Consider the following 27166-nt stretch of genomic DNA (forward strand, 5'->3'; position numbering starts at 1 on the left):
TTCCAAGAAATGATCGAGCACGTTACAATTTTAAGCTACAGGTCGCCAAATTTGTATAAAACACTGTTTTCAATAATGTTTACATGAAATTAAAATATAGTATTGCGACTTTTGCACCCATTTAGACTTACCCCAAATTTCTTATTATCACAGTCGAATCTCGCATACAATTTCGCAGTGCAAATGTATACAAGCAAGGTCTGTCATAAGATAGGTTGTTTCAGTTTCGGTTCGAGATTTCTTACGCGCCATACACATTATTTTTGATTGTCTTACGCCCCTTTGGGTTCTTTCCCAAATTTCATAACACTGAAAATAACCATTTTTGACCTCCATCCACCCCCTAGTAAAGCATTTTGTATGTATATTTTTCAATTTTTGTATGAGCTGTCACATTTTTAGAACACCCACCAACTCGTTACAGCGTTATGAAATTTGTGAATGAACCCTTAGTATACAAGCTTATGCGGAAAAAAAGTGCTTTTGTAATGTTCCACTTTGCGCATAACTTCAACGTGGCATTTAGGGGAACTGGGTGTAAAATGCGCCGTTGGGGTAAAACGCGCCACCCTTGTTTTGAACGAACGACGTGCTTTGGGACGCTGTATTTCACCCGAGATAATGGAAAATGTATTAAAATGGTTCTTTAGATATATTTTTAAGTGTTTTCCTGGCATAAATCGTGAAAAACTGTTTCGCTGTTTTCGTTGTTATTTTGTGTTATTTTCTAGGCCATATTTCAGGCTGATAAACAACAAAACTTTTGAAACTATCACCGAGAATCGACTTGTGCACTCCCATAGTTTGTATTGCATGCGAAAAAAAAGTTGAATTCAACCTTAAAAAGCGTATTGAAGGACTTAAACTTTAATCAACTCGTGGGGCAAAACGGCCACACCTATTTCATAACACCGAAACAGCCGTTTGAATTCAAATTCCAAACGTAATGGCACGATGTAGTTACGTGCCAATTCGAACCTTACAAATGCACATTTTTCGAATCAGCAGGTATACTAAAATCGAACAATAACATCTGATCAAATGCCCTAATATATGCAACGTATTTGCAAGCATGATTGCGCATTAGTGTGGGACAAAATTTAGATTCTCGCTCCAGTCGACTTTCTGGATTGCATTTAGGTCCCATAACAACTGTGCAAAATTTCAGCTCGATCGGAGAAACTATATTTTAGCGCCAGCCGTTCAAAGTTTGTATGGGATTTACTATAGGAAAACTTACTTTTGCAAAGAAAAATCGCCAGAGGTCGCCCATTGACCTCTATAAAAATTCTGAACACAGACCTCGATAGGTATTTTTAAGATGAAGAATATTGCCGAAGACCGCGAAACAACCCAACACTTGTGAAAAAAGTTATTCAATGAAAACCAATTGGCAAGGCGACGTTGATTAACACGTAAAGGAATAACAATAATAACAAAATCGGGCAAAATTTCCGAATAGTCTATGCTTAATAACTTTTTTCACAAGCATCGGATTACTTTGCGGTCTTCGGCAATGTTGTTCATCGTAAAAATACCTATCGAGGTCTGTGTTCAGAATTTTTATAGAGGTCACTGGGCCACCTCTGTCGATTTTTCTTTGCAAAAGTAAGTTTTCCTATAGTAAATCCCATACAAACTTTGAACGGCTGGCGCTAAAATATAGTTTCTCCGATCGCGCTGAAATTTTGCACAGTTGTTATGGGACCTAAATGCAATCCAAAAAGTGGACTGGAGCGAGAATCTAAATTTTTCGTATAACCGTGTCCCAGGCTATTGCGCATGCGTGCGCTCGAACGACTAACGCCGAGATCAGGTGGTGCGTTTTACCCCGCAAAAAATAAAAATGCAGATAAGCAAGCATTTTGTAAAAATTGATTTATTAACTCCAGAAAAAAAAAATGGATGGCTGTTTCTACTATTTGATAGAAAACATGTTTGTTTATGAGATAATGAATAAAAATGGCTTATAATAATGTTTTTCATAGCTAAAAACGCTTCCTTCCTTAGAGGGCGCGTTTTACCCCCAGTTACCCTACGTTTGGTAGAATTTTAATTCAAACAGCTGTTCTGGTGTTAAGAAATAGGGTGGGCGTTTTGCCTCCACGAGTGGATTAAAGTTTAGTTCCTTCTATAAGCTTTTTAAGGACAATTTTAACACATTTTTTGCATGTAATACAAACGATGACAGTGCACAAATTGGTTCTTGGTGATAGTTTCAGAAATTTGGTTATTTATCGAGCAAAAAAATGACTTTGAAAATCGCACAAGATTACAACAAAAACAGCGAAAACGGTTTAAATACGTTTCCTACTATTTCTTCAGAAGGACCATGCATCGAACAAAGTATGGGCAGAATTACCCTCTAAATATGTGTTGTCAACGTTTTAATGAAGTGTACCACTTGTTTGACTTTAAATTGTCCAAAAATGTGTTAAGATTAAGAATTAGCGCATAAGCTCTAGTCTGTAGCATAGCTAGTTTTGTTGAAGACTTTTACAATAAATAAAACACATAAAAACATATTGAGAAAAGTTTTTTATCCATTTTCTATAATCAAGGGTAAAAAAAAAGAATTCTAAAACACATCGCTCGTTTATATCAAGGGTGGTGCGTTTTGCCCTCTATGGGCAAATTACCCTCGTTCCCCTAACAGATAACACTGAATCAACTTTTTTTTTTTTCATAGGCACTTTGTGCTCGTGGCCACTACTGTGCCGGACTCAGTTGATCTGTACCTTCTTTATCGATACAGATCTATTTTCAACTTATCTATATTTACATCTAGTTTCACTCTCTCCTACTCTTTTATTCTCACACCGAGCAGGTAGGAGAGAGCTCTGCTATTAGTGAGGCTAGCTGCCTGCGAAGAGGGTCAGTTTGTCTCAGTCACCATCTGATACTGACGGAGGATGGATGTGCTCCCCAAAGCACGGTCCTCCGTGAGGCGTCTTCTGGTGGCTGGACGGTTTTTTTGTGGAGGGGCTGGGAATCGAACCCATGACCTTCCGCTTATGAAGCGAAAGCGTAATCTCAAGGCTACAGACCCCCCAAATGACATTCATATCCGATTACAATCTAAGATCAGATTCTTTGGTTTTAGCCTTAAGCTTCCAGTACGTTTTTTGTTTCAATCTTGAAATATAATACGAGTTCTCAACATTCTTGCCTTGTTCTTATGATATCTCATCCGAACATTTGGTAAACTTTGATTAACGTTGCTGTCGAGCCCTTTTTAGCCCGCCCACGCAAACTAACACCATTATCAGTATGATTAATGTTAGCTCTTCCTGATAGTAGTATTGGTGGGCGTGATCGATTTGAATTGGGCTCAACAGTGTCGTACAAAGCCATTGTTTACCAATATCGATGTACCCTTTTCAAATGTGAGCACGTGCTATGGTCTAATCCACCTTTGTACTAAATTTACTCGGTCTGAGAATTGTGACACTTGAGCGGGACACGCTCTCGTTTGATCTCCAGGTGATCTAGACCCACTCTAGTGTCAAAATTCTTCAAACGAGTTGGTTCAGTACACCAGTGAATAAGACCATTGACTTATCTATCGGTATACTAAAATCTCGTGTACTAAGAACACGTGAGGAGCATGCGTGTCACAATTCTCGGAACGAGTGATTTTAGTACACCGATGGTAAGTCAATGGAGAGACTCGGAAAAAAGAAAAATATTAACGTCATATGCGGCCCAGATTCCGCTGTCACGAAACGTCAAATGCAGCCAACCGTTTTTATGACTGAAAATGTGAAAAATATTGTATTCAGAATAAACTGTTATTAAAAACCTCAGTCAGCGGAGCAGTTTTTCCAAAGATGTTGATAAATATGAATACAAGACTAGTTATTTCTAATGTGTGCTATGTTTGCTGGCACGAAATTTCACTTAAAAGGCTTCGGTGTGATGCAAACGCAATATTTTTTGCTGAGATATTCATGTTAGGGTTTGAACAACTTGCGCATGATTGATATTACCACAGCGTGGAATAAGGAAAAAATCAATATTCACAGAAAAAGGTCGGTCCCTTGCGAGTCTCGTCTTAGGCGAGACACATATTTTTAGACCTCATGTAGCAATGTACGATAACATCTGCACTGGTTCATGCGCCGTCTCATGAGAAAATCTCAATGTGACAACGCATTTGAGACTCGCATGCGAAAATTTCAGAAGCAAGTTTAAAAGAAACGACGCGGTTCTGATTCTTGGAGTTGAATTGAATAACTTGTGCTGGCCACCGAAGAAGCATAGGCATTGACCAGTGATCCTCAGCCCTGTTTTTTCAACAATTTTTATTTCTAATAATGGCTAGTTTTTGAGTTTGATGTTCTTAATATTTTATGGAGTAGAACAGTATTTCGAAGAAAAAAAAAATGCGGAACATACCAGATTTAAGAGATACAGCAATCAGGTTCGGCCCGCGACCCGCACTTTGGTGACAACTGGCATAAACCGAAGCCGTATGTTTCCTGTGGAGTTACTGTACTAGGCAAACATAACTGCATAAATGTACTCCTAGTAAGCGCATATGACGAGCCTCACGACAAGACTCATGAGACTCGCTCACTGAGATATATTTTGTACGTATCTGTATCTCGTGTCGTAATCTGTAAGTTGCGATATGAAATAACACTTTTCAAAAGAGTCACAATTCATGGAGTACCGAATTTTCTGAAAATGAGCCTTAAGATTAACCAGGAGTTATAATTTTGAGTAAGGCTTTCATAGCAAAGAAATACATCAAAGTAAAGGAAAACTCGATGTAACAAATTAAATGAAGTAATGTTGATGGTATGTGAACTCAAAAACAAGTTTAGTCATTTGTCACTAACATTTAGGTAATTTTACTTGCTTAAATATACCAGGCACATGTGAGGTAAGTTTAGTAAATAATAAATGTTTTTTTTTTTTAAGTGCGCAGACATAAATAAGTGATTGATGTAGCTATATGAAGTATCTCTCATTCAAAAACTGTTACATCTTTTGCTTCTTATGTGATGTACACTATTTTGTTATATTTTTTTTTTTTTTCAAATGAGTAACTGGATCGATCAAAAGATTTGATTCACTTTTGTGATTAAGTCATTTACGATAGGCTTTCGTAATTGGACCTTTTTACCCAACTATATCCTAAAAACACAAATCACTCTATCTTTTGATTCCACATATGAAATGTCATGAAATTCACAGAAAAGAATCATGTTTTTGCATGTTGAATGAAAATCTGATGGTTACTTGATTCACTTTTGAAGGCTCCACCCCATTACCCTGAATGCCACTACCCCGAATGGGTCACTATCCCGAATAGTATGAAATACGGTGCAGTAGCTTGTTATGCGTGCAAAAAATGTTGACGATACTATAATAAAAGATTAATCAATCATGCATGCGTTCCTAATGAAAACTGGTAAGGCGGCATCCACAAATTACGTAACGCTCTAGGGGGAGGTGGGAGTAGGTTTGAGCGTTACGGCTCATACAAAAATTTGAAATTTTTCATACAAAAAACAAAACGGAGGGGGGGGGGGAGGGGATCAAAAAATATCAATTTTAGCGTTACGTAATAAATGGACGCTGCCTAATTATCGGTAGGTAAAATTTGTCGGTAAAATTTCCATCGTATACTTTCCCCTCTCCCATAAGCCAGCTTTTCTTTCAAAAAAATCTTTTTCTTCTTTTTGGAACAGGGCCTGTTTTTCAGCTCAATGAGCACTTTCACAGTTATTTACCTATCTTTTTTGTCAATTTACCATTTTTGTACTTCTATATACATTCTGAAGCATTACTGAGCAACGTCTCAGAAATTTACACGTTTCGCTCGAACTGTGCAATAAAAGCTTAACTGTAAATTGTAAACCTTCAACCTATTGACAATAATTAAGCAGAACAAACTGGTGTCAGCGTGACTACCCATTTTTTGTTATTACAGTTTTAAAACTGATTGTCTTAAACAAACTTTTGCCCCACCAGTGGGGCAAGAATTCAAAACTTGTGTGAGGCAAAAGTTCGCTGACTTCAAACACAAAAAATAGATACTTTTATGACTGCCAAAACTGATGTTCATTTTGCTACAAATCCATTGACACATTGCATTTTTGCTAAAAAAAAAAAACCATTAAACACCGTTACAATAGGCCTAGCTACGTCTCAACATAAAAAATAGAATGAATAATTTCATTATTTTGTTCCATGTAAATAAAGTTTGACCGAAATATATAATTTATACGTACCAACAAATGGCAATAACTATTCCAAATCTCAATCGATTTCTATTATATTTGGAGTGAAAGTTTATTACTTGAACAGCATTGGAATTATCTTGACATTTATATTATTTGTTTTGAATTCAGCTACAAATCTAAAAAATAAACTTTTTCCCCACTTTACTCTACTTATGGTGTTCAGTTAAAAAAAGATTTTTCTTATTTGCAGTGTCCCAACCTCGTTGTGACGTGGAACGTTAAATAAACCTTTAATTACCGTTGAACAAAATCATACATTAGTAAGAAAACAGTCTTCAAAATAAAGGTAAAAAATATTATTTTGCCAACTTGTGGTACTGATGATTTGCGACAATCCCAGACTTTCAACATGACCTAGCAAAAAATTGCGATCAAAATCTAGACAAAATACAAATTTCTCCCGCTTTAATCCGTTTAACGACAATTCACACCCTTATCGTCGCCTCCAACATGAGTCCCCCGTCAGAGAAACACTGATTCATTATCCATCAAGCCTTTTAAACGCGACGAAAACAACAATCTTCGCACTTGACCGTGATTATTTCACATCGTATAACTCTCGGAGGGAACCGTCGTAAAGTCTCACGCGCCCATAAACGCGTTAATTAAATTCCCACCCGGGAGGAAAATACCTCCCCTCAACGAAGATTCCCCGCAAACCATTCATTTCTTTCGCCTTCTTCTCACTTTCAGACGCACTTCGCAACCCCCCTCGCAACGGATGGAGAAATGACCCGTAGTGTGATGAGCTAGTACATGATCACCTCTCCTACCCGTTTAGTGTCTTTCATTTTAAAAGCTACATTTTTAAAATAAAAGAGCCCTCTTGCATTCCACGTTTAATCTCGCCCTTAACGAGCACCACTCTCATCCCGGAATAAGTACTCCGAAAATCGTTAAAAACTTTCGTTACAACACAAAGGGCAATTGTTTTCTGCCTTCCATTCCGGAGAGTCGTCCAACCGAGGGGCTCAAAATTTGCAATTACAATTGCGCAACGGAGATGAATTGCAGCAGAATGCGGTTTCTAGTGGCGTCGATAGCTGTAGTGTGGCTGGCCGTCGTGGTCCATGCCGAAGATCAAACGGAACCTGCACCGGCGGCCTCGGAAGAGCAGAAGCCCATGGCTGCAGCCCTATATGGAGCCGATGCCGAACAGAAGGCTAATGACGATGGATACGACTTCTTTTCGATCGATCAACTCTTTCTGAACAATCCGCAGTACGCAAAGCTGCTTAGCGATCTTCAGGCGCATACCTTCGGGAGCAATTGGAGGCGGAAGAGGGACGTTGGAGACGAGGAACCTCCGGCGGAAACTCCCGTGGAAACCCCGGAAGAGACTAGCCCAACCTCGCCGATTGCCGAAATCACCGAGGTCACCAAGGACATGAGGGAGACTGCTAAGGAAACGAGCGAAGCGGTTGAAAACATTGAAGGTAGAACAACCCCACTTAAAGCATCCAGCTCGATCTCTACGACTACCACCAGCTCGTTCGGATTCTCCGGATCTACCGAGCGAGCGCACGAGGAACCCACCAGTGCGGCCCCCGTTCGCAGCAGTACTCCCCGACGGCTCGTCCACAAGGGCAACAAGAACAAGAACAAAAACGGCAACAACAAGAACGGCCCGAACAAGCAACAGCAGGACTTCGGTAGCACCCTGACCGCAACGAACGTCAACAAGTTCACGGTGACAAACTCTCCGTCGGCAACGTCTCCGCTGTCCTCTTCGCCACTGTCCTCGTCCTCCTCGTCGGCATCCACGTCCTCGTCGTCGGCAGCCATCACATCGACCTTGACCACCAATCCGGCCAGCAGTAGCAGCAATATGGCAGCCGCCGCAGCAGCAGTGGCCAACGCGACCAACGTGCCCGGAAGCAACAATAAAGATAAGGTAAGGGACCTTGGGAAGGTTATTTGTATATAGATTTGGGAAACTATATCAACTTCTGGATATTCTGGAGTAATGATCATCTGAATTCAAAGCTAACTTGGCTGACTTCTAGATCTAATGAAGTTCCTGGTATATTAAATTCTCCAAAATACACAGATGTGATTTTTCAGATAGAACTGGGATTTGATTTTCTGGCTAGAACTTATAATTGTTTGCTATGGGTTCTGAAAGAATTCCCAATAGATATTCAAAGATTTCCAATCTCAAATATCCACTCAAGTAGCCAAGTTTTGTACTTTGCACAACACCTTTGGTTTTTCATGTTCTACATGAAATACCGTTTTGTCTCAAATTCCGAACAGACTCATATTCCGAACACTCGGTTTTTGTATGGCGGTTTGGTTGAAATGTTTAATTGAAATATGTCATCAAATTACAAGAAAACAGCAGTCGATTGCAATTCAATTTTAACGGCTTCCAGTCGATTTTATACATCGGGAGTAGCTATGATTCTCTACTTGGAGACCAGCAGAACCAACTCAGATAAATTAACTTGCGAAATTTTTCTTTTGAAAACGATTTATTCGTGCTGTTCGGAATTGAGTCAAGGTGTTCGGAATATGAGACAGATTGAACACAGTTTTCGGCATTTGAATCACTCCCCGCATTTTTCCGACCTTGTAATACAAATTTTTATTTCATTTATTTTTTCTAAAAAAGCTTTTTGAATAAGCTTTCGGACAGTGTAAAAAGATCTGTACAAAATATTTCGGTTATGCAGAATATTGTATTGAATGTGTAACTTGTGTTTGCTCTGAGTTCGCCATTTTTCTTAAAAACTCTAACTTTGACATACTGTATCAAACAAAATATAAAATATCTTAATAGAAGTGTTTACTATGAAATGATGTACAAGAAAAACCTATCAGAACAAGTCATTTTTTATTATTGGTCATTTGATCGCCCATAGTGACCAGGGGGCGCTAGTGTGCATGTGAGTTTTGTTCTGCAAATATCTCAGGAGCCTGTCCACTTAGAAAGATGGTGTCTTCGCCAAAGTTGTTTAACCCTTTGGGGCCTGATTTTTTCCAAGAACTATTATACAGTTTTTTGAACGCCTTTCAATAGTTTTGGTGCTCAAAATGCTAAACATAACAAGAAATGATGACACATATTTTTTTGGGAGGTGCTAGGTCTTCCAAACTGCTCTTGAGTTCATAACTTGAAGTCTATGCTTGTAATAACAACCTTGTTCATCATACAAGGTGATGAACTGTAATCTACTGTAATTCTGAACCTTCTGAGTGATCAGCAAATATTATCAGATCATTTCGAATGTTCTAGATTATCTAACTTGTCGGGATGTTCAGTACATAAGATCTACAACGCGATGAGAGTCAGGATTTAGTGGTAATAAATTAATAACCACGAAACGAAGCACTTCCGAAACATGGTGTATTCGACAAAGTTTCCAGTCATAATTAGCGACATCTATTGGGAAGCATCCATATATTATGTCACGTAAAAATATACTATTTTCAACCCCCCTGCTTTTCACCTTTTTGTTTGAGAACAATTTGTGAAAACGTCAGTAGAGTCTAAATGCGTAAACGAGTAGAAACACGTTTTGAATATATGTGTTTGTCGACGAATCTTTTTTTTTTCTTGGCATATCGTTTCCACTAGGAGGAAGCTGGCTTCTCAGCTTAGTGTTAGTTTAGCACTTCCACATTTATTACCTGAGATCTTTCTCAGCTAATGACCTTTTTGCATGGATATATCGTATGGCAGGCATGCGCCCATACTCTGTGCCCAAGGAAGTCAAGACTCTTTCCTTTACGAAAAGATCCGGTAATCGTCATACAAATCTCTACTTCTTTTTTGCAATCGTGCAACATGACTATCCGTGTAGAGGCGTCACTACTGTACTGTCACAGACAAACAGACATAACACTCTTGAGAAGCTCATGTTACATCCGACCGGGAATCGAACCCGGAACCATCAGCATGGTCATGATGAATACCCGCGTCTTTACAGCTTCGGCTATGGGGGCCCTATATAACGTGGTAGATTATATAACGGAACTCTATTTAGCGAAAAAAAAAAAAACACTGCCACAAGGGCAGATTTGAAGTTCTGAGCTCCAGGATAGTTTGGAAAAGCTTTTGAGATTCTCAGAGGTCAATAGATTCCGTTTGAGTTGAAAATATTATTATTTGCGGCGTTGCCAGATCTACGGAAATTTCCGTAGATCTACGGAATTGAGCACTTTCTACGGATCCGTAAGATAATTCTACGGAAAATGTATATTTTCTACAGAAAGCTACGGAAATTCTCATTATTCTACGGAATAGCACTGCCGGGGATCTCTCACCCCGCATATCACTTTTCGTCTACGGAATGATTTCCAAAGAAATCTGGCATCGCTAATTATTTCTAGCGCAAGCAACTACTGCTGTAAATTTCGAGAATTGAGCTTCGGGATAGTCTGAACGTCGTAGAATATCCCAAGACATGAAAAGGCATGTGAAGCACCGTTTATCTTGACATAATAGGTATGTATTACCAAGTAGGAACATCAATTGTATTTACAAAAGGCATTTTAAGCTACTTTTATACAGATTATTCTATTTGTCAGACTTCTGCATGTTCAGGATGTTCTAGGTTGCCAAGTAGGACATTGAGGCATACACCTAAAATTTTTCCCTGACAGGGAAGTACATTTGCAAGGACTTTTCCGAAGACAGTAAATTTTATTCATTGGCTCTTTTTATACAGCCATTTTCCGACTGCGGTCATAAATGACCGTGCCGGACCCAAAGGGAAAACTTTGGTCACTTTAGCGAGAAAAGTTACTGGAACAAGGGTAGACCTGAAGTTCTGAAATCCAGGGTAAATTGGAGGGCCTGAAATATCACCAACGTTCCTTGAAATAGCCAATTGGTCTGTGAGAAGGTTCAGTGAACATGGTAGATTATATAACTTCACTCAGTTTAGAAGGAAATATTACTGGAAAAATAGTAGACCTGAAGTTCTGAAGGTCAGGGTAATTTGGAGCACCTATAATATCCCAAACGTTCCTAGAAACAGCCTATTGATGCATGAGAAGGTTTAGTGAACAGGAAAGATTTTATAAATTCACTCAGTTTAGCGAGATAAATTTCTGGAATAAGTGTAGCCCTAAAGATCTGAACTTCAGGGTAATTTGGAGGGCTCGGAATACTCCAAACGTTCTTTAAAACATCCTATTGATTCGTGCGAAAGTTCAGTGAACATGGTAGATTATATAACTTCACCCAGTTTAGCAAGAAATACTACTGGAACAAATGTAGACATGAAATTCAAATTTCCAGGGTAATTTGGAGGGCCTGGAATACCTCAAACGTTTCTTGAAGTAGCCTTTTGATCCGTGACAAGGTTAAGTAAACATTGTAGATTACATAACTTCATTCAGTTTAGCGAGAATAACTACTGGAACAAGTGTAGACCTGAAGTTCTGAACTCCTGGGTAATTTGGATGGCCTGGAATATCCCAAACGTTTCTTAAAATAGCTCTTGAGATTCTCAGAGGTTGGTAGATTCTATTTGAATTTGTAATGTTATTGTTTTTAACCCAAACAATTACTGTTACGGTTGTAGATTTCAAAGAGTGTGCTTCAGGACAGTTTGGACGTCCTAGAACATCCCAGGACATAGCAAAGCAAGTGAACTGGTGTTTTCGTTAAAAGAGTAATTCTGTATTATCTAGCCTGAACATCATTTATGTTCACAAACAGCATTTCATGCTTCGTATGTACTTATAGTTCAATTTTCCAAACTTCAGGATGTTCAGGATGTTCTAGGTTATCAATTAGGTCATAAAGGCATATACTTCATATTTTTCTCTGATAAAAGAGTATATTTGGGACAACTTTGCCCAAGACAGTATATACATTTGTTCATTGGTTCTTTTTTTACAGCCTTTTTTGTACTGCGGTCATATATGACCGCGCCGGCCTCCAAGGGGTAATAAGTCTAGGGTCATCTGTATTCAAGTCATGAGAATCAAGATGTTGCATCAGGTGGTGCTATTAAGCGTAAAATTTTTATTTTGCCGATATTTAAGAACCCTGACCACTTAGGAAGATGGCGCTTGTGAGCATTTTCAAGTAAAGTTTCTTACTCACTAGTGCCACCTATGGGGAAATTTTGGACCAACTTTGCCAAATACGCTATGTTTCTAAGTTGACAGGTTCTTAAGATATCTACAAAACATGGCCACTAGTGCCACCTAGCGGTCTAATTCCGAATTGAATAAAGTACCATCAGATAGCGCTCCAACTCTAGAACAACTTTACTGAAGATCCCAAGTTTCGAAGTCATCTGAATTTTGAGTTTTATCTGTTTCAAACTGTAATCTAATTGAACCGTACATAGTGCGTTAATTATTATACGACTTCTATATCAATTGAAGTTTTAACCGCATTATTCAGAGCCAAACTGTTAATAAAAACTGTCGAGTGTTGTTCTCAGGAAGATTCTTGAGGAATACATTTTGGTTTAGTTTCGATAGACATCTCTGTAGCAAATGATAGCAAATAAATCACATCTGTTGTACAAAGTACAACAGTGTGACAGCCCGAAGGTTAATAAGAATTTCGAGATTTTCAAGTCATAAAAAAGGTTATCAGAGACTTCCAAAAGACTACTAGGAATTCCCTGCCCTGTTCAGAATTCAGATGTTATCAAAAGATACCTGCATGTTCTCAGGAACTCCCAAAAACTTTAAAGAAATTTGCAAAGAGTTTTTGAGGATTCTTCACGGATTTTTAAGCTATTCTTCAAGGCTCTTAGTAGTTTGAGATGTGTCAGGAGCTTCAGTCAGCAGTTTCATATGGCTTTTCACGGAATTCTCAAAGATTTGAACCGGCATCCACATAATTCCCAAAGTGCCTTCAAGGATTCTCAAAAGCAGTGTTTGGAATTTGATCCGAATAAGCCGATCGAACCATATTCAGAAAATGTAACAGCTCGTGAACCATAACAGCTTGTGGCACGTTGCGATCAGAGAGCCCTATGAATGTTCATATTCACTCTCTCGTTTGGCAGCAACTCTCACAAACTATAACGGTATCGTGCCGTTCGGATGATTTATGTTATGCATAAAACTGGTAATAACATTCATATTTTCTGGTATTGCAGCCTTGATCAACTTAATAACTATCCATTTGTTCTTCAAACACCCTTTTGGTTGCAAACATAGTAAAGAAAATGGAAAACAATGCAATCTGTATTTTTACCAGAATAAGATTATGTTGTCGAATGTTATAAGTGGTGACACACAGTGATCAGCGCCATACAGTGACTGTTTTTTTCTTTCTTGGATCGTTATCTTCCTTGAACAATAAATGTCATAGGTGTTGCGAGAATGCAGGCGGATAAATGAAATAAAATTATGGCTCAAGGAAAAAATGATCGTTAAATTTTCTAAAAATCTAAAAAGATTATGAGAGGTTTCTCTTCGCTTCCCAAACTTGAGTTTTGCGACCACCAGCGTGTCGTCAGCTCGCTTACCATAGAACAGACGGAGCGAGGTGCTGACAGTCTGGAGAGATCTCAAGTTTGGGAAACGCTGCCTAGAGGTTAACAAGTAACTTTAAATGTTTCAAAACCATAAGAATACCTTTGAAAAGCGACTATGATCCTGAAAATCTGAAATCGAACAAATTTTGATCCAATATCTGGATCTGCTATTGGAAAGTTGTTTAAAAATTTGATGAAGAGGAAAGCTCAGTATCTGAAAATATCTACACGAGATTATAATTAGATTTTTCAATTGCAACAAAACACATTCATCTACAATATGGCGCGACCGAACAATGTGACTCTGAGACAACCTCTAAGAGCAACAAGTAATCCCAGAAGGTGAAGAACTTTGAGCTCTTATTTCCATTATCTTCCCGCAGTAAGACAAAGCGTGATGATAAGCTTCTTTTTTTAAGAATCTGATGCTCAATTCTTGTCACTAATTGACTTTAAAACAAAAAAATATGATCTAGTACAGCTTTTTGCACCTGCTTTGTTATGGGAACCTCTGATTGCTCGCTTTGATGTTCGGAGTGACCACAACTTGGAAATCTCTGACAATCTCAAGAAAACCATTGGGCACATCGAAAAACCCAGAAGAAATTCCTGTACACATTTTGAAAATAACAGTGTTCGTTTTGGGAACCTTGGAGAACTTAGGAGTTTTGATCTTCTGGCCTCCTGGGATTCTCTTACTAACCTCTAAAAAACGAGAAAACGAGGAACTTCTGGGATCTTTGTTTTTTTTTTTTTTTGTTCTTACCATTAGCCCTGAGAACTTCTTTTAAATATCTTTAAAACTCCAGAGAGCTTATATAAATGCTAAGGATCTGCTGGGAGATTTTTTAAGATATCCCGGAATATTGTCGAAACCTCTAGTGCACTGGAAATCTCTAGGAATCATTAGGAAACCCTTTACAAACCTTGGAGAATTTAAAAGACATCTTTGTGGTTCTTTGAAACCTCTTAAGAGGACCCTGGGAATGCATGGAACCTTTGTAGATTATCGTTCCTCAGCGTTATCAAGCTTTGAAAACACCTTACATTTAAATAGTGGATAAAGATGTTGCTTCCACCACTTGAATAATCTATATATAAAAGAAAATGGAATGGTGGTTGTATGTCACGAAATGGTTTGAAAACGAGCTATTGGATATTGAAAATTCTTCTATAGTTATATCCCTTAAGAGTTCCAACGTGTGTGTCTATATAAAAAGCACAGGATATTGAACGGGAAAGTGGTAAAAAAGGGGAGTGCATGGAACTGTCTTTTGTACGGGACGTTTCATGGCGTTTCTCAACAGACAACTTGATGACAAGACAGTTTTCCGGGACCACTAGTTTTAAATAAAAAAAATGGGTCTTCAAAAAAACGAATTCCGGACAGTTAATGAAAATCATAACTAGAATAGTCAAATCCTTAATTGAACTCACCAAACTAAGTCTAAGGAAATCAGGCATTCTAAAATTTCTTTGATATCTAGGAATATTTTTATTCAAATTTGCCTCCAAAAAGGGAGCTTTTGTCGGATAAATATTGAAACATTTCGTGTGAAATGTTTCCCATACAAAGCGGAGCGTCTGGAATTTGAATCAGAATGGATTTTGGGAATCTGGGAATCTATAGTGAATTTGTCTCATGGGCATCATGGGATGAATTTGTGAAAAAATTTTGACATACATCCGGACGAAAGGACAAACAAAAAAAGAAACAAAAGGTCGGAAATCTCTTTTTGAACCAAGTTAATCATTCTCGACGTTATGCCTTTCGAGTTTTTGTCCATAAACCTCCTGGGCAAAAGTTTTCTTTACACTGTTCATCCAACTAAACTCCATAAGTGATGGGATCAGTGACCTAAAGACTACCGTTTCTGCTTACTATGCAGAAGATCATGAGTTCAATCCCAGTACCTAGTCACGATTATTAGCCTTTGCCGATTATCGGTAATACTTTCACCGAGATCTCGGTAAATGTCTACTCATCAGTTTGACTTTATTTCCATATCTAATAGTTTTGAAATAACTTATACATAAATATTGCTGATTTGCAGATTGTTTAATATAAGATTATTTCTGAGCATTTTAAGCAAGTGGAGAGTGTGGTCTTCTAGAAGTATTTTATTAAAATTGGGTTTGGTTTTTTAATACGAAACTTGTACTACTTTCCACTATAGCATAAAATTACTATTTTGGCATTTAACTTTGCACAAGCGTTGAAGCAGAAGCATCTGATTTTGACTTTTCAGGAGAGCCGTATCTCAGAAAATCTTCTCACACAAATCAAAATTATCTTATAATGGATAGGATTAATGGCACTTGATTCACTTTCTTGATTCACATCATCACAGATCTTATGGTGAAATCCCTATTTTTACATAACCAAGTTGCAATCCGAACAATCATCTGAACTATGCTCCTAACAGTAATGCCAATTACCCCCAGCCAACTGATGATTGCATGTCCATAACGCAACGGAATTCTTATCTCACTGGCTCTCCCTGACTGGGTAGAACTGCTGACTGTATCATTCGGATCGTACGCTGCTGCTACCAGATAATTTTCATCGCCTTGACCAACAACCACCAAGCAAACCCTGCAAACAAACGAACCCCACGATGAATGGGTCAGTCAGCTAGTCCATCATCAAACAGAATCTGACTTAACGCAGGACATCACAGTCTTTATTTCCACTGTCAGCTATCCTCAGTTCTCATGGGCGTAGTCAGAGGGGGATAGTGATCCCCATTCCTGTAGAGCAAAAAATAAATCGTTTTGCTACTATTACAATTCTTCACAACTCTATCAACAGCATTTAATAAAAAAAGAACTGTTTTGTAAACTTCATCCTTCTAGTTAGTCCATAAAAAAATCAGATTTTTAAACAATAAATTATTCCGAAGTTTAATTATCAGGTTCTGATATGATTGTGCTGGTGCTTTTCCCCGAATGCCATTTCTCTGAAGTCTCCTTTCCCAAACAAAAATTTACATGAAAAAATATAAAAAAAATCTAGAAAACTAGAGAGGTTTATATTTTTTCTGAAAAGTTGTAATCTTACGCTTTCATTCCATAAAAAAGATTGGAAATCGGTTGAGCTGTTCAAAAGTTACGCTTTTTTTTTTAAATAAAAAATCTAACACGCTGAGACCTACGGTGTGTGTCGATAAAAAATTACTGATTTTTATTTTCAAAAAAAAAAAACAAACATCGCTTAAAATTTGACAGTAAACGTAAAATTTTCTGAATTATCAAGAAAAAATGAAAACAACAATAGCCCCTTTTTTCTCAAGGCCTTCAAAGTACGAAAAAACGGATTTGTTTAATTTTTTTTATGTAAAAAACCAATTTTAGGAAATTTTATATCTCTATTGAAAAGTCAAATGGTCACCATCACGTTATATCCAAGAAATCTTACAGAAATTATTTCAGAAATCATTCAAGTAAATACTTTCAATCTTTCCAGTGGGTTTTCTAGGATATTTTATTTTTAATCACTATTAAAATTTATCCAACATGTCTACGTTCAGGATTAAAGCAATTCTTGCAATGAACATTCTGCATTTTGTCTGAAGATTCTCTTAAATAGACCTACAGCAATTGTTCTCCATACTCCTAAATACATTTTCAGATATTTCCTTTCAAACTCTCATTAACGAATTTACATCCATGTTCAGGTGACATCAAAAATGCTTTTCAGAACTCATTTCAAGCAAATTTATATTTGCTTTTTCTTACTCTAATTTATTTATTTTTTCTAAGCTATCTTTAGTATTTCTTTAAAATGTTTCTGTCATTTTTGAACTGAATAGTCCTTCTAGGATCTAGCATAGATTTTATGAACATTCTCTCTGAAGATATCTTCTTCTCTGGAAATTAATGACGAAATGTAACCTGGGACCCAACAAAACATTAATCGTCAGGAACCTTTGAGAAATTTCTCTTACATTCGTTTCGGCAATTGTTTGGTGTTAAATAAGACTGAATTAAGTGTTTTTGTATGATTTAATGGAAACATACTTCCAGCATTCGGAATCACAACATATTAGCATTATTTGCCGTAATTGTATAGGAAAGACCTGAATTGTAGAAGCCCTTGACTAAGTTTTATAAGAACAAAAAATCATCTAGTTCAGTCATTCTGGACACTGATCAACTGTTCCATAAATAACTCTTACTTTTAGAGTTTTCTCAGCAATTTCATCGAAACGCTTACAATCATACTGGAAAATACAAGAAGTTTTAACTGGTTTATTTTTCTAGAATTAAGAAAAAATACCAGAATAGATATAACCAGCAATGCCTCAAAACAAATTATAGAAGGATTTCTTCAGGAATCATCAAGAAAAATCAAGGATTAGGATTTCAACTAAGGACGCCTTCAAGTAATGCGGCAGGATAACCAATTTTTTTCACGACCCCTTGAATTCCTCCAAAAATTATAACTAGTTTTTTCAGGTGTTACTTAGAATTTTAACAGAAAGTTGGCAAAAGAAACCAGATAATTGGAAATTTCCATCCATCCCTTCTAGAATTCTTCGATTTGGTTTCACCAGATATTCTTCCAAAAATTTTGTTCAAAAATTCTTAGTGGAGTTTCTAAAAATTCTTCCGAAAATTTTTAGCATTTTCAATAGTTGCTCCGGAACATTATCCATTTCACTATAAGTCTCTCTTCTTGAATTTACGAGTGTATTATATTATGATTTTCTATAGAGTGTTTTTTGATCCTTTGACCTTGACGCTTGCTGCTGGGCAGTGCGTCAAGAAAGCCAAGTTTTTTTTTCCTTTTCGGGTCACGCGCCTATTTTTTTCTGAGTGCTTTTATATAGCCGAGCAAACGAGTGAGGCTGAGAGTGGATTGTGGCTGCGCAGTGAAGGATAAAGGATCAATTGGTGAGCTCGTTTCAGAACAGAACACCCCTTTTTACCTTTATTTTTGCAATTAAAAAAAACTTTGAATGGTTCGTCACATCAAGTGTCGGCAAAATTTTCCACTACATAGAAATTGTTCATATCAAATGAAAATATTATATTTACATATAAGCATGTATATATCTCACAAATCATTATTTATCATGGTCTAATCGCTTATCAAAGTGAATCCTGTGACCCAACGATCCTTCCCATTAACAAACATCCCTCCCAGTAACCTTTGTGGAGATGCAGAGGCAAACACGGTCTCCAAATAGCAAAGGTTACACACTAACATTCCTTCCAGTAATCCCACCTGACTGCAAGGACGTGGCCAGCGCCGTTATTGACCCTGTATAATTAGAGGCACTGAATTATGCACATTGAAGAAGATTATGGCCAATCCCAGCCGAACTTCTAGTTGATTTTTTGTGCATTTTCACTGACTTCGGTCAATCACGGAATACCAACCATTGATATGTGTAGTCAGTCTAAGCTAAGCTAAGTATTATATTATGATTTTCGTGGGCTCAAGGCTCGAAAGTTAGAGATAGTAATAAAAATATTCGTCAAAAATCTCTTAGCAACTTCTTCAATAAACAGTCCATCAACTGGTCCATTAGTTACATTTGCTTTCAGAACTTTCTCATGAATTCCACCAAGATGCCTGGAAAGATACTTAAAAAAATCAAAGAATCAGAGTTGGTTTATTTGTCTGGAGAGAGACAATATAATTGAGTAAAAAGAAAATGCAATGTATATTCAAAAGACAACTCTTGGTTCGAAGAGTTTGGAAATTGTAGCAAAAATATCGTTTAGAGATAAACCATGCTTACAAAGATTCCAGATTCTTCCAAAAATATGGTTTGAAAATTCTTATTCGATTTTTTTATAGGCGATATCCCTTGGAAGAATAGGGTTCTAAAGCCCTGTCCAAATTTTAGTGCTAAACACTTAAATGTAGGCCAGAAAACATGTTTATTAAGTTTTTCAATGTTTTTTGTTTGTTTAAATCCAAAAAAACTTGTGTGATTTCGTCATACCTCTTGGTTTAAACTCAGATTTTGAGCGTATTCTGCTCACCGGGTTCTCTTCGAAATTTCAGATAGGTACAACCCCAAGTTGAAAAGTCTGAAATGAACAACCCCTGTGGCATTTTAGTGGACAAAGCAAACGTCAAACATGTTCAAAAATGTCAAGGTTCAAATTTGCACCAATTTTTAAAATTCTAGTTTAAATTTGGAATAGCCGTTTAAAGAGCGGAAAATTTGGCCAAAGTAGTAGCAAGAATACACTTTATCGTGTTATTAAATAAAAACAAGATTTTATCGAAAGTTTTAGGGCCCTAAGAAATTTCTCGCCGATTCCTTGCAGAAATTTCCTAGAGCGACTCCTGTTTGAACTGACGTTTCTTTTCAACTGTGTACTGTAATCATAAACAAACGCTTTCTTGATCGATTCCTTGCAGGAATTTACCATGTAACAAGCTAGGGCAAGAAATTACTTTTCAGCAGTGAATCAACATATTGGCTACAATTTTGCGTAAAAAACTTGTGTGAAAATATTAATTCATTTTAAATTAATAAATATTCCAAAATTGATTGTCCTCGGCGAACTTTTGGTCCACCGATTTGACAAAAGTTCAAAACTAATGTGATTTAAATGGTCGGTCACTTATCGAAACAGTGAGCATCGATACTTTTGTGACAGCAATATTGTCTACCTGAGAGAGTGCTTTGTGAAGCCCAAGCAGGACAGTTCGGTTTTGCGTCGTCCGATTGATTTAGCTGACGGATTCGCGCGTTTTCGTTGCCGGAGAATTTTTTTCCCCCTGTTTTGGAGCGTCTTGCTGGGTAGTGCTTTGTGAAGCCCAAGCAGGACAGTTCGGTTTTGCGTCGTCCGATTGATTTAGCTGACGGATTCGCGCGTTTTCGTTGCCGGAGAATTTTTTTCCCCCTGTTTTGGAGCGTCTTGCTGGGTAGTGCTTTGTGAAGCCCAAGCAGGACAGTTCGGTTTTGCGTCGTCCGATTGATTTAGCTGACGGATTCGCGCGTTTTCGTTGCCGGAGAATTTTTTTCCCCCTGTTTTGGAGCGTCTTGCTGGGTAGTGCTTTGTGAAGCCCAAGCAGGACAGTTCGGTTTTGCGTCGTCCGATTGATTTAGCTGACGGATTCGCGCGTTTTCGTTGCCGGAGAATTTTTTTCCCCCTGTTTTGGAGCGTCTTGCTGGGTAGTGCTTTGTGAAGCCCAAGCAGGACAGTTCGGTTTTGCGTCGTCCGATTGATTTAGCTGACGGATTCGCGCGTTTTCGTTGCCGGAGAATTTTTTTCCCCCTGTTTTGGAGCGTCTTGCTGGGTAGTGCTTTGTGAAGCCCAAGCAGGACAGTTCGGTTTTGCGTCGTCCGATTGATTTAGCTGACGGATTCGCGCGTTTTCGTTGCCGGAGAATTTTTTCCCCCTGTTTTGGAGCGTCTTGCTGGGTAGTGCTTTGTGAAGCCCAAGCAGGACAGTTCGGTTTTGCGTCGTCCGATTGATTTAGCTGACGGATTCGCGCGTTTTCGTTGCCGGAGAATTTTTTTCCCCCTGTTTTGGAGCGTCTTGCTGGGTAGTGCTTCGAGAAGCCCAAGCAGGACGGTTCGGTTTTGCGTCGTCCGATAGAGTTTGTTGACGGTTTCGCGCGTGTTTTCGTCGCCGGAGATTTTTTTTTATTTTTTTTTTTTTCCCTTTGTTTTGGAGCGTCTTGCTGGGTACGTATTTGGGAAGGCCCAAGCAAGACGGTTTATTTTCGGGACGCCAAGAAGTTTTGCTGTCAGTGTCAGTTTTGTGTTCAGTCGAGAATGGATGGCCAACTGGTGAGTTCGTTTCATGCTTATGATAACACATATTTTCTTGAAAGCGTAACTTTTATGTAATATTAAAACAAACTTTGTATGGTTTGTCACTATAGGTGTCGGCATTATGCTTTTTTCTTATACAATTTGAATATACATATATTTTTCTCTTTTTGACATTATTAAAAATTATCCTTTGAATTGTTCGACATTGTGAATGTTGACGTATTTTCTAAAACTTCTACCATATCGAGACAAAATGCACAGTAATACTCATATGTAATTTTCAAACAAACTATGTATGGTTCGTCACTACAAGTGTCGGCATTATTCCTGTTTCATATAAGTTAAAATATATACATGTAATTTTCAGTTTTCGTCATTAATAAAAACGTCTTTTGAATTGTTCGACATTATAGATGTTGACGTAATTTTTCCAAAAACTTCTCGAGACAAAAATACAAAACTAGCTTTAAATACAAGTCGTATATTTCCCCCTTGTCCATGGATCGCATCACCGACCAGAGGTGACTCCCAGATCTTTTCCTTCCTCACTAATAAACACCCTTCCCGTGGTGATTGTGGAGATGCAGAGGTATTCTCGGTCTCTAGAAGCAACAATCATTACACCCTAACATTCCTTCCCCATCCCAACTGACTGTAAGGACTTGGCCGGCGCCGTTATTGATCAATAATATTAGATCTGCTAAAATTGCACTTCGAGAGTAAGCGGAAACTCCCATCCCTTATTCATTTGGATCGTAGTGCAATTCTTACCAGTTCCGATCAATCACGGAGTAGCAACCATTGACATGTACAGTCAGTTTATGCTATGCTATGCTATGCTATGCAAAACACCCCTTTCTTTTTACCTTTATTTTTGTAATAAAAAAAACTTTGAATGGTTGGACACTACAAGTGTAGACTTCCGAAAGGTTCACTTTATTCAACAAACTTTGGATGGTTCGTCACTGTAAGTGTCGGCATAAGAATAGGAGTGTTAGGAATGTTTCATTTAGGTATTTGTTCAACAAACTTTGAATGGTTCGTCACCCCAAGTGTCGGCATAATCATGTTTATATCTCACAAATAATTATTTATCATGGTCTAATTGCTTATCAAAGTGAATCCTGTGACCCAACGATCCTCCCCATTAACAAACATCCCTCCCAGTAACCTTTGTGGAGATGCAGAGGCAAACACGGTCTCCAAATAGCAAAGGTTACACACTAACATTCCTTCCCTCAATCCCACCTGACTGCAAGGACGTGGCCGGCGCCGTTATTGACCCTGTATAAATAGAGGCACTGAATTATGCACACTGAAGAAGATTATGGCCAATCCCAGTCAAACTTCTAGTTGATTCTTTGTGCATTTTCACTGACTTCGGTCAATCACGGAATAGCAACCATTGATATGTGTAGTCAGTCTAAGCTAAGCTAAGCTAAGCAATATTGTCTACCTGAGAGGGAGAAACCGATACAAAATTTATGTACGTCACAGTGAGCCGAGATTCTGCTGTCACGAACTGTCACTGTGAGCCCAGATCTTCAAGAATGGACAAACATGAAAAAAGTGCGTAATTGATCAAAACATATTTTTGCATTTCAACAAAGTTGACAACAATCGGTTGAAAATTAATGCCTGCACACCCAAAAGCAATGCCACGATAGCACCTTCTAATTTGATCGAATATAAGGTATAAAAACACGCATTTTTTTACTTTTTTTTTCAATCAAAATTGAAATTATATGCACATCAAACTATGGCCCTTTTTCCAAATTCGTCCAGAAAGATCGAAGGTACACAATAATCAAAAATTAGCGATTTTTCCCAAGCCTGCCTTGATTGTCTTTGCTGAGCGGGAGTTATCTTGCAATTTGGAAAAGTGTTATTCAATATTTCGTGTGTAGTATCTGTGCCTCCCTCCCAGCTGTCAACCAGCCATAAAACTATGTTTTTTATAAAAATACACACTTAATTTTGATCAGAAATTCGCCCAAAACAGTGTTGATTGCAATACGTATACTAAATATTAGCAGTTTATCGCAAATTCAACAAACATCTTAAAATTTTGATTATTATTTTTGCATAATCATACATATTTCACTAAATAGAAGGTATGTAGGTTTAAGGCACTAGTTTTCAGTGATGTATGGCTCGTATTGTTGTCCCACTATGGGCTGCTTTCCAAAATTTATGTCCTTCAATTACGAAGGGGCTTTGAGAGGGCCGGGGGATTTGAGATTTCATACGCACCATACAAATTATTTTAGATTGTCATACAAAAAATCTTACCGTGGGAGGATGGGGGGTCTGAAAGCCATACAAATTGTTATTAATTAATGGACAGCCCCTTAAAGCTCATGCACCTGACAGCATTCTAACGTTAAGCCTGCCTACACCGTCACATAAGAAATCGAAAAAGATCTCATTTATATTACTCTTCATTCCACAGAAGTTCGAAAAAAATAACAATTTTCACGTCTAGAAAAAAACAAATAGCCTTAGTTTTGCCCCACCATACTCTACACGGAATAATGTTTTGTTAAAATCCTAGTTTTTGGAACAATGCTGGCTGCGAAGTCTTTAGAGAAATGAGAACTCTAGTTTTTTTAATTTTTCTCGACGTTTCGGCTCGTTTGGGACCTTTTTCAAGGGTCCAATCACTACAGTTTTCTAGTCAAGATGGCTTTGCTAGAAAACGATACAGATTGAACCCTTGGAAATGGACCGAAACGTCGGGGGAAAACCAAAAACTAGAGTTTTCAATTGCCTAAGGACTGCTCAGCCAACTTTGTTTCAATAACATAACCTCAGTCGAAGCTCACCTAAAAGGTAAATCCTAGAAAAGTAACCAGAACAATTTTCAAATTTAGGGAGTGTCTCAAGAAAATGAATGAATAAATTTTTGAAAAATAAAAACTTTAATTTGATTATTTTGAAAAGCTTTGAAAAAGAAAATCCTTCGACAGAATCCCCAAAATACGAGTTCAAATTTTGAAAAGAAAAAAAAGTTGTTAGGTTATACCTAAAGGAAATGAAACTGTGATCAAAAGAGAAATATATAAATATATAAATATATAAATACAGTACTGGACAGAATAAAGTACGCATTGGCCGTTTTTCCATACAAAATGGTCAAGTTTGGAGATCTGAATCTCAGCTTTTAGTGGTCCGATTGATCTGAAATTTTTTGATATTTTTCAAAGAATTATACTTGCATTCAGATCGTTATCTATCTGAAGTTATACAATATAAAAGAGGTAATATAATGTTCAACAGATGTTCTAAGAAAAATAATTCAATTTCTAAAGCGACAAGCAAAAAAGATCGTTAAGCGACATCAGCAATAGAGCCGACTCTCCACATCTCGATGTTCTACATCTCGATATCTCTCCCTATGTCGATAATTTTTTCGGTCCCTGCATTCTGCATACATATTCACTCTCCTTTTCTCGATATCCTTCTAATCTCGATATCTCCATATCTCGATGTGATTTTCGTTCCCAATTTTCCCTCCGTATGTCGATATGCCCATTATCAAAGGTTACTAGACTTGATTTCACAGATTCAAAACAATTTGTGAAGACGAAATGACGTCTGTTTGTTTTTAGTTTTCCTGGTAACAAAGTGATTTTCAATCTAGTAGGGGAACTGGGGGTAAAATGAACACCCTAAGCAATTTTCATGTTTTCTTGCTTATGAAGCTGTCAGATTCTTTTTCAATTGCTCAGAATTGAAGAAGGATGTTTATGCAATGCAACAAGTTGAAATATTGTGATGGAAATAGAATTTTATTAACATTATTATAATTCTGAAAATTTCTTTCCACAGAGTCAATGTTCCAAACATGTTGGTAAAATGAACATGCAACGGGGGTAAAATGAACACCATTCAAATTGAACGGGTTGTGACATGATTCTCGGCATCTGGTAAATGATCAATGCATATTTCTCAGACATTCCGGAATCGGTGGAACGTTTAGCCGCGACCATTTGGATGGTTGACAATGTCTGTCTTTGTATATACTCCGGAAAACTTTCGGCATCTGAAATAAACTCGCCCTGCCATGGTGTTCATATTACCCCCATTTCGGGTGGTTCATTTTACCTCCAAAGATTCAACATATTCAAATCATTTGTTCTAAGAATTTAGGAGATAAAAATACTTTAAATTTCCTTCTACTTATCATAAATACCTTAAAGATTTTAGTCATAAAAACCTTAAATTCCACGAGTAAAAACTTACATCATATGAAAAAACGGAGAGATGTACTTTGTTTTTGTTTACTTTTCCAGCTTTTGACAGTTCTGTGTTTTGTATAGATTTATAGGATAATTACCGTAAAACACAAACCTGTTCCCCAGTAAACACACCATCGTATAGGATGGGATATAAGAGTACAGATGTGAAGGCGATATACGTACATCTTGCACGCAGCCTTATGGCGCATGTACGTATATCGCCTCCACATTTGTACTCTTATGCGCTATCGTATACGAGTTTGTGTTTACTGGGTCATTTTACCCCCCCCCCCCTGTTCATTTTACCCACAATTCCCCTATTCGTTAAAAATTTGTTCTATGTCTCGATCTCTCCCTATCTTGATGGTCCCTTCGATATCGAGATGTGGAGAGGCGACTGTACCTTCAAAGATTATTTAAAAAATCCCACAGGAATCATAAAAAAAAAGCAAGGATTACTACCCCGTTTCTTTCAGTTATTTATTTTAAGTAGTTTGCAGGTATTACTCAGATTTTCTCCAGGAAGTTGACAGAATAAATCAGATAATTCTAATCTCCACTCATACATTCTTGAATTCTTTCACAAATTACTCCAGCGGTTTGACCACATATTGTTCAAAATATTTAGTTCAAAAACTATTACTGAAGTTCTTTAAAGAATTCGTTCATGAACTTATATTTATATTCTTCCGAAGATTTCCGGTAATTACAATATTTCTTTCGGAACATAATACATTTCATATAAAGTTTCTCTTCAGAAATTTTCCAAAGTTCAATATATTCATTTTTCCTGATCTCCAATGAAGTTTGTTTACGAGGTTAAAGATTTCTCCAATGTTTAGAAGGATTCCTCCTAAGATTTGAACCAGAAGTTCCGCTAATAATACACTAGAAATCATTTAAATGAATTTTCATCGAATTCATACGTTGCTTTAGGGGCCCATATAGCCGTAGCGGTAAACGCGCAGCTATTCAGCATGACCATACTGAGGGTCGTGGGTTCGAATCCCGCTGATCGAGGATCTTTTCGTACAGGAAATTTTCTCGATTCCCAGGGCATAGAGTAAGAAGATGTCTGTTAAAAATACATATTTTTAAAAGAATATCAAATTCGCTAAAACTAAAAATTTTATTTAAATGAAATGCTAAATATTTGCATAACTTCAAATCGCAAACAATTAGACGTATTAAATTTAATAATATGACTACGTAAGACGACCCGGTTTTTCATCCAATAAGAGTTGATAATTGAGATAGTTCAAAACAAATCATCATTGCAAAAACGTCACTAAACGTAGCAATAATTAATGCATAAGGCTACTCATTAATGTGATAAAATGTCAGTTAACGTAAAATAAACTTTTGATCAAATGTTGTATAGCCACAAAGAACGGCCACATGTTATTCAAAGGAAACCAGTTCAAAATAGGCTTTCTGTTCGACCAAACATTGATCAAATGTCATTG

General features: G+C 37.4%; 1 protein-coding gene across 1 annotated transcript in view; it reads left to right on the forward strand.

Moving 5' to 3' along the window:
• Positions 1-27166, forward strand: part of LOC5579909 — a 419518-nt gene that overhangs the window by 40446 nt on the left and 351906 nt on the right. Inside the window, exon 2 of the mRNA XM_021849664.1 lies at positions 6948-8148. Within this exon, the coding sequence (XP_021705356.1) occupies positions 7258-8148 (891 nt within the window). The 5' untranslated portion in view covers positions 6948-7257. The remainder of the gene's footprint in view (positions 1-6947; positions 8149-27166) is intronic.

The sequence above is a fragment of the Aedes aegypti genome, chromosome 3 (genome assembly GCF_002204515.2).
Source record: "Aedes aegypti strain LVP_AGWG chromosome 3, AaegL5.0 Primary Assembly, whole genome shotgun sequence".
In the NCBI taxonomy this organism is placed as follows: Eukaryota; Metazoa; Arthropoda; class Insecta; order Diptera; family Culicidae; genus Aedes; species Aedes aegypti.